Raw genomic sequence first — 12623 nt, 5'->3', positions numbered from 1 at the left:
GTGAATATGCGGCCAATTTGTAAAACTATTATGTACAGTTAGTTCCGTAAACTTCGATAAAGACATGGCGGGAAAAATATGACAGCTGTCAAATTTGCCGAATGTTTTTTTATTCCTTTCAACTTTAGCAACGTATCCTCACTATGAATAACATAGTTTCGTTAAAGTTATACTTTCATTACAAAAGCATAGACTTCGAACATTGCCATTACAAATACTTTTTGACTTATTTTTTTGACATTTGTACAGCAAAAATAGGGACTTGTAGACGCCATGTTTAATAAAATAAAAAGAAACTTAAACGAATTGAAATTTTTCACTAGATTAAATTTACTCAAATGGGACCAGATTACTTTTTAAATATTACGTTAAAAAGCACATCAATGATATTGAATATTTAGCGTGAAAAAAAGCAAATTAATCTAAATTGCGACTGGCCTGGCTAAACATGTGCCTTCGTTATCTGTAATAACTTTTGTAAAAAAAAATAACACTAAAGCATACCGCCCAGTCCGAAGTATCGTCCACAGATCGGCGGGCATAGACAACACAAAGGGTTACAATAAATCATGTTAAGACAATTATGTTTGTTTTTCAATATATATTTTACTCGAATCTATATTACACATCTAATATTATGACATTTACGAATGAAGTCGTAACAGAAAACAACAGAAAAAAACTAATCTACTCAATGACATATAAGGCGACCAAATTAAAAGGAAATCCGTGCGCTGGTAGACATTTATCATTAAACTATAAACTCAATTTGGTATACGATTGGCGAAAATCGATATTTGTGCCACGCAATGTGTGTCTATGGCTGCCATCGCTGCACTGGAATGGCCGTCGACAAAACAAAATGGACGTACACAAAAAAACTTAAGGTAAAACAAAATACAAGGCAGCGGGTGGAGTATTACAAACTTACACTTGTCTGACGGCTGTGAGTTGCGACTTCGTCTATGGATTGCCGCCATAGTTAACATTCACCTACCATAGACAACATTTCTATAAACAGGCTGTGACACGTAGTTTTTTCATTACTTTTTGTACAAACCTTGGGATCAAAACCAACGACAATCGACATAGTCGAAGTGAAATTAAGATATGCTTAAAAAGAACACATCGTTACGACAGGAGAGGACTTTTAAATCTTAGAATAAACAACTACAGCGACATTCTTATATTGAATAAATAATAAAGTGACAAACTTTTTATTAAATAAATGACTAAATTGATAACAATTGAGAAATTTTATCATATATGCATGTAACAAGACCAGAGACAATTTTAACCTTTCAGTTCCCTCCTGTCACAACAATGTTCACACATCTATTCGTTTCAACTGAGAAAGAAACAGAATCCCGTATATTTAGTATATATATACAATCAGAAATAGTTGACAGAACAGGTAATTGGAATTCCATTTAATTCTTCATTCACTTTCAACTAAATGTAACGCACCCCCACTAGTACACAAATATTACATTTATTCTCTCTAATGCAGTTAATACATTTTATAGAGAGCCCTTATTCAATTAAGTTTTACCACCATATAAATGTCTAACAACGACTGAATGAAATTATTAATTCACTTTGGAGCACAATTTGTATTGAAATAACAGGAGCTTGGGATGACAAAGTACCCTCAAGATATTTGGCGTTAGACACCACAAGTAGTTGTATGTTCACACAAGTATCGATAACGTATCGATGTGACAACACTAGTTGCAGGTGCGCTGGGAGATGGCTCATACATCTCTTACAGCTGCAACAGTATACTAGTGTTGTGAAAGTGAATAGTGGCTCCACTACTAGTGGGCGTGGCCCTAGTGGCGGAACGTGCACTAATGTTGATCGGGGCACCAATAGTGAGGCTACACTAGTGCTGAGCTGCACTCTAGAGTTGGGTGAGGCACTAGTGGGGGGCGACACGGGTGGGGCGTTCAGTTGGCGCCGAAAGCGTCCGCCAGCTCTGTCTGGCAGTCGAAAGTGTCAGAGCTATCCGCGTGTTCCGGATAATACTCCCTGTAGATCTTGTCCAGGAGCGCTTGCCTGTGGACAATGGATAGCTTTAAAATAACCTGCCGCTGTACAGACCCTAGGAAGGAGAACATAAGAGATTACTGGAATATAAAATAAGAAGAGCACCCTGGTTTGTTTCTTTCAGAGCAAGAATAGAAGATATCTTATAGCTCAAGCTGTTTTTTTATTTGAAAAAAATGTGTGTACTGACTTGGCAGCGAGACCACCACCAGGGGGCAGACCGGGGATGTCCTCCTCCACCAGCTGCTTCAGCACGGACGAGAAGTGGCACGTCATGTCGTCGCGGTCCTCGCGGTTGGCATTGCGCTCGATCAGTGCTGGGGAACAAGGGAAAATGTATCCAATTAGTATTACAATAGGGTATATAATATGTTAGCATTAAGGCACATACACATGAAACGTAGTCATAACGTCTTTTCTTATTGGGATAGAACGAAATAGCCTTAATAATTTGCTTTGCACCAATTTAGATACAATTTGATTAGTATAAATGTAATACTACATAATAATAGACAGTAAAGAGTAGGTTTTTTTTAAAAGACTTTAACGTTTGCTTGTTCTATGCGTAATAAAATACATGTTATCCAACTGCACGTGCCTGGTGCCTGAATTATAGGTAATTCAGGGACACATAGAGTAAAATAATATCAAAGAAACTTGATGAACAATCATCAGAAAATCAATTGTATTCATATAAGAAGTTATAACGAAAGTAATTATACGTTAATTGACTGACAATAATTTGCTTTTTAATTATAACAGTGCGAAATTGGTCTGCATTTGTTTGTTGAATGACGACTGAACAGCCGGTACTTTCCATTGATAATAATTAATACTTATACTGGAAACAGAAGTTTTCTTAATCTCTTAGACATCAAGAAACAACCAGTTTTGAGTATTTTTATAGGATAATTAACCATCGATTTTTAATTAGTGACAATCAATAAAATCGAAAAACTATTAAAAAAATTGTGGTGAAAAGACAAATATCATCTTCTTATATATATAAAAGAAAGTCGTGTTAGTTACACTATTTATAACTCACGATGGTCGAACTGATTTAGCTGAAAATTGATGGGGAGGTAGCTTAGAACTAGGAGACGGACATAGGAACTTTTTTATCTTGTTTGCATTTTTTTTATTCCGCGCGGACGGAGTCGCGGGTCAAAGCTAGTATACTAATATTTTTTGCACAATAACATCCTCATGGGAAATAAGTGAATAAAATATAACACAGATGTTACGGAATTATCAAGATGATGTTGCAAAGATCTATCTCGTCATCCGTATTCGTCATCAGAATGCAATTAAACGCTAACTGTAGGTTTCCACTGTACCATTGGTAACCTAAAACATATAGCCATCTCAATTTTATGATAGTAAGTGTTAGAGTCTTCTGTATACTTGCATTCGTCAATGGAAACCTACTTAAGATTAGCGAAGTTTAACGAACTGTTTAATGCTAAAATACTATATTAATCAGTTTATATACAAATAGTATAAGTAAAAAAAAAACATATATTTATAACTAATTACTAAGAAACAGTGCGACGTGTGTTGTCACGGTTACGTGATTTCAACTTATTTTCCTGATCTGGCTAAGTTAAATTTTCACCAGTAAATTAGACAATATATCTAATGTTTGGAAATACAGCACGTTTTTAAGTACAATATCATTATGTAGAGCGTTAAATATTAAAAAAAACAAGTTCAATATCAATATTGCATGGGTGTAAGGAAAGATTTGATAATTTGTATTGAATAGGCTCCGAAAGTATGGAACCGATTTGAAAAATTCTTTCACTGTTGAGTAGCTACACAATCCCCATGTGACATAAGCTTTTTTCATTATTACATATTTTTAATTGCGAACAAAGTCACGAACAACTACTCGTACATCAACCAGTTTAGACAAAACGTAGTAAAACATTTTTTTTTCCTCGTTCGATCTTCTATGTCTCCAAAGACATTAAAGGACGTATCAATAAAAATGCTAATAATCACACATTCGTCACCTATTTATATTCGATAACTGCATCATAACTTATCTTTAGAATCGAAGTTTTATATTAACCGCAAGAGTACAGTCGCGCACGCAAGTCACACAAGAAATCTTACGTACTAACATAGCAGCGGTTTACCTCAGCTCGTCCTTTCAACCTTGAGCTATTTGAACTCGGTGTTTGGTTATTGTTATACATTGCAGTTAAAATTTTAAAACATAGATTTAAGATTTTATTTTTATTAACGTTATATAAATTAATTAAGTACACGCAAACTACTAGCTAGCTTTCAATTACTCGTTCGTATACGTGGTGTGAGAGATTTCTTGTTCACGAATACCATAGCGCTCACGTGAACCTCAAGGAACCGTTTTTATTAGTCGTTAGCGCCCACAAACATTTGGCGATAGTCCTTACTTTACTGTACCACGCATTGTACTCGTCAACTGAGTCCCCGCACGCCGCTTGCTTTACATCGACCGACCATTTTCATTAGTCGTTTTACCGTATTCGGGGACTCCCCGGGAACTAATGAAACTGCGCCCCAATGGCATCCAGTTTATAATATTTCATTACATCTAAAGTGAGTTCGTAATAGATCCCTGCATCGCTCCTAATTGGATTCCACAGGCTAGGTGAAGGGCGCTTATAAATCACGTTGACCTACTCCGTACCTACCCTACATCGCTAACAACTGCAACCACCTACTCTATGACTAATTTTAGACTAGATTTTTTCACACCTTTATCGTACTAAAAATATAATAAAAAAGTCATAACGAACTATAAATGGCCGAAACGAATTGTACTTTTAAATGGTAAACAATCACTTGCCTAATTACGTATTTTTAAAAAATCTCTTTCTAAATTTGATTACGTAACGCGTTTACCTGCAATTTGTACACGAGCATAGAACAAATAGGATCGATAAGAAGCGTAAAATGAAAGATTTACTAGAACGCCATACGTAATAGGGCTTCTCTATATATAAATGCCGTTTGACGAACGAGATCGCGACACACGCATCGCGTTGGCATAACGACTACACGTTCATTGCTTTAACCCTCGCTTTCAAAATTAAAAAAAAAACTACTGTCAAAAAACTCAGGGCCAGGACTAAAGCAATGAAACATGTTGTTGCTTTTTAAAACAATATTTAATAAAAAATATACGAGATAACAATATTAAAATCTTAAAACTTTATGGCTCAAAGGGAAAAGGACTAAATAGTTCAATGGAGGGGTCACAATGTATCACATTGGTTAGAACTAAATTGAACATTCACGTACTATATATAAAGGCGAAAATCGCTTGACGCTATTTCTTAGTTATACTAAAGTATGCAAAAATTACATCAAAAGATTTTCGCTAACAAAGCCAAAAAAGCTATAAATACAATTGGAAAATTTACAATGTTATTCATACAGGTTGCCTTTATCGGAATATTTAGTAAATATGTTACAATAAAACGAGTAAAAAATACAAAGATCAAGTATTTAACAGGTTAACTATTCCTAACACTAATAAATATGTTGAAAAAACGTCATTTATTCATGGAAATATAATATGGTCATCTTTTTAAATAAATTTGAACCATAATATACACTAAAAATTTAATATATTTAAGAAAAGGTCAAATTTCAAAGAGTATAATGTTGCAAAAATTAAGATGAATTAAAATTTCACTTAAAATATTTGCAGTACAGTCAACTGCATCAATATGTATACACTAACTGTCGCCCGGGACTCCGTCCGCGCTGAATTAAAAAAAACTTAATGAGTAGCCTATGTGTTTTTCCAGACTCTACCTCTATGTTAAATTTCATCAAGATGCACACAGTCGTTCTGGAGATATTTTCAAACAAACATACATCCATCCATCTAAACATTCACATTTATTAATATTAGTATGAAGTAGGATTTACAAAGCTTCAGAAACTTGTATACTCTTAATAAAAAATATGTATCCACGTATCCATCATGTTCCGAACATGGATACATGTTATTGACGAATACGTGCAAAATTATTTTTACTACCATAGACCTATCAAAGTGTAAAGTTCTGTAAATGTATATAATGCAGCTGACTGTACAGTCATATATAAAAATAGCAAATGTGACATAACTACAAAGGGATTTCATTTAAGTAGAGCGTTAGAAGACATGCAATTTAACCATATAAAGGTTAGTTTCCTCATTTTTATAACTCATAAGGTAACCTTGACTATAACATAAAGGTCAAATTGAAGAACCATATCTTCTATCATTAAAATTGATATTTTCGTGATTTTTAGTTTCATACAGAAATTTAATTATTATTGTTTTTTTACCTAAATTTGCATCTATGTAGAATACATAAATAACAATGCATTCAGAATCAAGCATAAAGTTTTTAATAGAAATGTACTAGTAATTTCATTTGACACAATTTTTTTATTTAAGTATTCACCCTAAAATTAACCTACATTGATACTTAGTTAGATTTTTTAAGGATCTTATTCTTAAGAGGCACATAATAAGTCTTTAAGGGAAAAATTACTTATAAATTTGGCTAGTAAAGATTTTATACATCTTATTATGTAATAAACTAACTTCCGCAAGTTAATTAAGTTAGAAAATGTTATAAACTAGAAAATAGATATTAGCGCATCCGAAATGTTTGCGCAAGTGCACACTGACGACTTTAACGCCGTACTGTGCAAACGGATAGCTTCGCTTTTACGCAGAGTGAGGGACAGCTCCAACACCATACTAAGAGGCCTTAGCGACAAGCCTGGCTGCCCGATAGTACGACACTGGGTGCGTGCAAACGTCAGACAGACTGTCTTGAATCTTAGTTCTCTTGTGTGTGTGTAATATTTTTTCCAATATGTGTATCTACCTAATGTTACATGAAATAAATATTATTATAATTATCAAGAGAAAAACTTGTATGTCTTTACATTAATCTAATACCCCATTTAAACATTTTGCAGTACCATTATTTAGGTACAGAATAAACATTAAAAAATTCAATTTCAAAACGCAGGATCACTAATAGGTATATCAACTGCATGAGAAACCAACTAAATTTAAAAGTCAAGTGACTACTGACTTTGGATTGAAAACATCGCAAACTCATATATATACTGAAAATTATGCCTTAGAATGTATAAATTTGAATGTCTGAGAGAAAAATCTTTTGTCATCGATATAACATACAAATAGACATATGTAAGAAGATTTGGCCATCAGAAAGGGGGGGATTTGCCATAATCGCCACGCGATCTTTGGGGGAGGCCTATGCCCAGCAGTGGGCGTAACGAGGCTGAATGGAAGAAGATTTATTCAATGTTTTATCTTTAAATCTTAAAAATCATTTTTTCAGTGTGAACAAAGCAAACCTAAAAAAGCGTAGCTAGTTTGGATAATTACATTCTAATATGGCTGGCATGGATTTTTCTAGACTAATACCCTAATGCTGTGGGAATATACATCTAATAGCATTTGTTAAGAACTAAATTTTTCTAAAACTCTGAAAAGTGTGCCCAATTAACTTCTAATAATATTGAAAATATTTATTGAGAAAATATGTATAACATACTTTTAACTGGTCTAAAATAACGGCCTCATAAAAAAATCTAGCTCAGAAAATATCCAAGCCTAATATGTTACCTATTTACTAATATTTAATTTAATTACCCTTTATAAATTGTGTACATAAGTGTACATAAATAGACTACTAATAAATAACTTTTAGTATAATTATTAAAGTATTTTAGAGTAAAATATTGCTTTGAACTTAGAATTTATGATAAATGTATCACATATTTGTACTTACTAGTTAAAAAATTATTCATAGATTAGATAGAAGATTAAAATGAAATTTGTACATAGTCTATTAAATAAAATAATTTCATTTCTACATAGTTCCTATATAATGATATATAGGTACTATATAAGTAAAAATAAATAATAAAAAAAAAACTATATCATTTTTAACAGAATTCATAGTGATCTTTATTATATCTTTGCAATTTTATATATTTATATGTCTTTGTACTCAACCTTCATAGTTTGAGATTCAAAAAGTTATTATGCTTAAACAAAGAGTTCAAATATGTCCCCTATGCTACTTATTCAGTATAAATTTCCCTGAAGTTGATTAAATTTTTGAAATTTAATTAATCTCATAATCTTTATTAGACTTCCTATTGACTATAAAATATATTTGATGTGAGATCTATTTACATTATACAAAATATATAGTATATTATATAACTTGAACAATCCACCCTGTTATTAAACACTCTAATTTCACTGAGAATAGTTACCCAATGTAACCATAGGTTCTCATTTCTTTCTGAATACTTTCTTAACAATAGTGGAAACTAAGAGCAACAAAAAAGAAACTGCTACATAAATAATATTTGTTAATAGTATTTATACCTAAAACTAGCAGTTGCCTTGGACTTTGTCCGCAACAAGATCTAATAATAAATATAGCCTATGTCATCTGAGAATAGTGTGGTTCCTCAATAGTGAAAATCATTTTCAAATTGCTTACGTAGTTTCTAAGCCTATTCAATGCAAGCAAACAACTCTTTATATTAGTATAGATGAGGTTATAGAGACCAGAATCATCATAATTTTTGAAAGGCTGAAGTGTTATGTACCAAGGTGTGACAACATAGTGACAGGTCAACACTGTACCTCTACCCGTATATTTCAACTGCCAACATAACTACTTATAAATATTGTTGTCTCTGGTTTGTCAACAAGAATGAAAGACATAGCAACATGTATTAATAAGTGACACTGCAATCAAATTATATGGTCAAATTTTTTCATAGAAAAAAAAATCTTGCCAAATAAATCACTGGCATTGTAGATATAAATTAATTAAGATGTGAGACTTGTCAATGGGTAGTGACACTAAGGGCTGACCACAACCCAACTAATTATCCCCTAGCATCATTGGAAGTCCGAGTACTATCAGTGCCTTCATCCTGCCTATCCGTGTATCTGTGCTTGTGTGAGCAGGCATGCAGTAGTGAGTAATAGCAACCTGTCAGCCGCTGCCGGAGCGTCTCGTCCAGTTCGCGATCCGCACGCTGCGCCTCCAGGCTCGGTTTCGGAGCCGCAGGGAACACCACAAGAACAATGCTCATGTTGTCTTTGCTCCCCTGGAAATTTTATACAAGTTGTAGTTATATTATAACTTGTACATCTTAGAAAACTATATCATAAGATTATCATTAAAAAAAAAATTGGCTTTGATGGTCAAAAATTTAAACAAGTTGCCATTTACAGACTAAGATGTGGTAGATGTCATTTTATTTTAAGGTGGCTTTTTTTATTTTCAGTAATTTTCATTTATTTGTTAATTTATTAAAAGTTTAATTTCAGTTATACAACGCCAACAAATTAGTGCATCCTAATTGCAAACTAAATTACTGAACAAAACTAAGTTATTTGTATATTTCCCATTCAATACAAATATATTTCACAGCACAGCTTCTTCAAATATTTATTGAAAATGGCTGCCAAGTCCTGATGACTTATCTAATATTTATAAATGAATAATACATAAGCAAAATCATGGCATGACAGTTGAATTACTAAGATTATCTAAATTTTTACTCATTCGAATGTATGTAAAAACTGTTACTAGCATATAGGCCCGAAATATAAAAAAAACTAAAGAATGGGATGACTGCATAATATACCTTAATAAACTTTTTATATAAAACAGTTGACAATATTTGCTTGTGTAGTGAACTTTGCAATTTCTCATAATAATAATAATAATAATCAATTTATTTGCCAGAATATGGTACAAATGGTGTTACATGATTAGACGAACAAACATATTCTGCCACGTATGGCATGCAAATATTATATTGAATGCAAATTTAACCTTATTATATAAAATCATATTAGTAGGATTATTTTAGTCATTAATTATTTATTTATTATTAGGTCAACATTTTGTAAATTGTCAGCTAGGAAGTGTTCAACACTATAATAGCATTTATCCAACAGCAAATTAAATAATTGATTTTTAAACCGTGTAAAAGGCAATTGTACAATATTTGAAGGTAAATTATTAAATATCATGATACACATACAATAAACATTTTCCTTAAATAATTTTAGCTTTATCTGAGGTAAACGCAGTCTATTTTTATGTCTACATCGGCTATATGTACTATCGCTAAATGTTTCAAAAAATTGAGGGTGTTTTTTCACAAAGATACATATTTCTAAGATGTATAGGCAGGGCAACGGTAAGATTTTATGTCGTTTAAAAAGTGGTTTGCAACTATCTAAGAAGTGAGTACCACATATTGCTCTGATACATTTTTTCTGAGCTTTGAAAACTTTATCTGCCTCTACTGAATTACCCCATATTATTATTCCGTATCTCAGAATAGATGATATGTAAGCGTGGTAGGCTATCAGTGCAGTGTTTATGTTAACTATTTGCTTTATCCTCTTTAGTAGATAGACAAATCGATCTGTTTTATTGACAATTTTCTCTATATGTGGTTTCCAACTGCAATGTTTGTCCACGGTTATACCCAAAAATACACAATCGCTAACACTTGAAAGTTGATTATTTTTGTAGTGAATGTTTAATTCGGTTGTGTGTGATTGCAGTGTTTGAAATTGTATAATATTAGTTTTATTCATATTTATTTTAAGATTATTTTGTTCTAACCAGTTAATAGCCTTATCTAAAGTACTAGTAATTTCTTTTTCTAAGTGTGCTTGGTTTTCACATTTTATTATTAATGTAGTGTCATCAGCAAAAAGTATACAATCTTTACAGACACAGACTTTACATTTACAGACCTTTCAATATCTTTGTAAAATTTGTTCATATGAGTGAAAATACATTTTACTTTACAGTTATGGATATGATATGAGCCAATTAATAAATAATGTACTTCAATCAATAATAATTTTTTTTTTGCTCTGAGTCATCTTTATTTCCGATTCTGTTTTCATAGTAATCTAAAATAAAAATCAATTACCTTGTAGAGACAAGTATCTATGACTTGGTTGGTAATAGCGACAAGGTCATCTGTCAGCTGCAGCAGAGAGTGGACATACGCACAGAGTGCCTCGTTGGTCATCACATCCCACACCCCATCGCAAGCCAGCACCAGGAACTCATCCTCAGACTCCGACCGCTCATGCACTGACACCTCGGGCTCCGGTGACACGAGCTGCTCGCACGGACCGCGGTTTAGCACCTTCTTGTACTCGTAGTCTCCCAGTGCTCGAGACACCGCTAAACTTCCATTGACGCGCTGTATCATAACAGACCCACCGGCTTGCACTATACGCGACTTTTCTGACGGCAACTCTGGCTTGTGATCGCGAGTTGCGAATATCGGTGCTCCATTCCGAGCTAGCACTGCGCGAGAGTCACCGCAGTTCGCTATGTATATCTGCTTGGGTGAAACGAAAGCGCACACCGCCGTGGAACCCGACTTCTCCCCGCCGTTAGACAGCTCCGGCAGCTCACGCATCTTTTTATCTAGGTCCAGGAACCCAGCTCTTATAGCCTCGGCTATTTCCTCCCGCCGAAACTCGTCCGTTTGTAAGATACATTCTAATAGATTGTCCGCGCAATGCGCCGATACCCGCGCTCCTGCATGTCCGTCGAATACCGCAAAATAAGACCAATCGGACAGCGTGCCGTTTAAAGTGAGCTGAGCATGATGGGCATCTTCCATCTCCACGCGCCAACCCTGCATTGACGCCACGCCATATCGTAGACCGTTACCTTCTCCGCTCTCGTTGTATTTCTTAGTCTCGGGTTTGTTCAAAAAGGCTCCCATTCTGAGTCCGTCTTTGTTGTTCCTTTAATCGCACATAATTCCCACACCATCAGGCACTCGAGTTAACGTCGCATCCAACAACGTATAAGGCAAGGAGAAGCATCACTGGTAGAAAGATATGATCTAGTGTCAGAAGAGAATATTTCACTAAACTTTGTTGGTCTTGGTGATACGTGGATGCGAAAGCTCGCTTGTTTTCTTTGCTTCTACGTAATTAATTCTAAGCAATGGTGTTGCGTAGATCTCGATGACAAATCGTGCTCTCTACGGAATCGTAAAACGAAAAAGCAACTCAAAAGAATGAATGGCGGACATAAATAGTATTTGTCTATGATTTACTTTTTTGACGATTTTCAGGAAACTTTGAGATTAACCGTTACCGTGAAAATTACATTTTTATTATGTCTTGGATTTTTTAAGATCACATCAACATATGTTTATTTATTCTGAAATTACCATCCCAAGTACAGCAATAAAACGAAATTAATAATTTTAGGACCGAAATCTTATTCAAAAAACACGAGTTGAATCATTCAACATGGTATAAGGTACATTATTCTATTTCTTTGTTAAAAACTGTTAGTTTTTTAACTTTTTAAGCATATTTTTATCTGAAAATTGGTGAAACAATTTTTAGTAGCCACTATTTCATGATGTCTTTGCTTAATTCTTACGTTTGTTTTTTTTTGATAGAAAATAGAGCAATCTGTGGTAATCTGTCAAAAGAGATAGTGATAGAT

The 12623-nt window shown here is 33.7% G+C and overlaps 1 protein-coding gene across 1 annotated transcript; it reads right to left on the bottom strand.

Moving 5' to 3' along the window:
- Positions 1–1781: 1781 nt before the first annotated feature.
- Positions 1782–12273, bottom strand: LOC106707949 (protein phosphatase 1A). Its single transcript, XM_014499400.2, has 4 exons — positions 11071–12273; positions 9099–9216; positions 2240–2366; positions 1782–2058 (listed from the first exon to the last, which is right to left on the bottom strand). Exons 1-4 carry the CDS (start codon positions 11881–11883, stop codon positions 1950–1952), a joined length of 1167 nt encoding a protein of 388 aa, XP_014354886.2. The 5' UTR covers positions 11884–12273; the 3' UTR covers positions 1782–1949.
- Positions 12274–12623: the final 350 nt, after the last annotated feature.

The sequence above is a fragment of the Papilio machaon genome, chromosome 17, assembly GCF_912999745.1.
Source record: "Papilio machaon chromosome 17, ilPapMach1.1, whole genome shotgun sequence".
NCBI lineage: Eukaryota > Metazoa > Arthropoda > Insecta > Lepidoptera > Papilionidae > Papilio > Papilio machaon.
The sequence above is the reverse complement of the archived record's forward strand: the minus strand, read 5'-3'. Positions and strand labels throughout refer to the sequence as shown.

Bases quoted from the DNA above. Each gene is read 5' to 3' on its own strand.
- LOC106707949 (XM_014499400.2), bottom strand. From the start codon at position 11,883: ATGGGAGCCTTTTTGAACAAACCCGAGACTAAGAAATACAACGAGAGC. The intron at 9,217-11,070 runs GTAATTGATTTT...TAAAATTTCCAG, and splicing joins TAGATACTTGTCTCTACAAG to GGGAGCAAAGACAACATGAG. The intron at 2,367-9,098 runs GTTGCTATTACT...CTTGTTCCCCAG, and splicing joins GCTCCGGCAGCGGCTGACAG to CACTGATCGAGCGCAATGCC.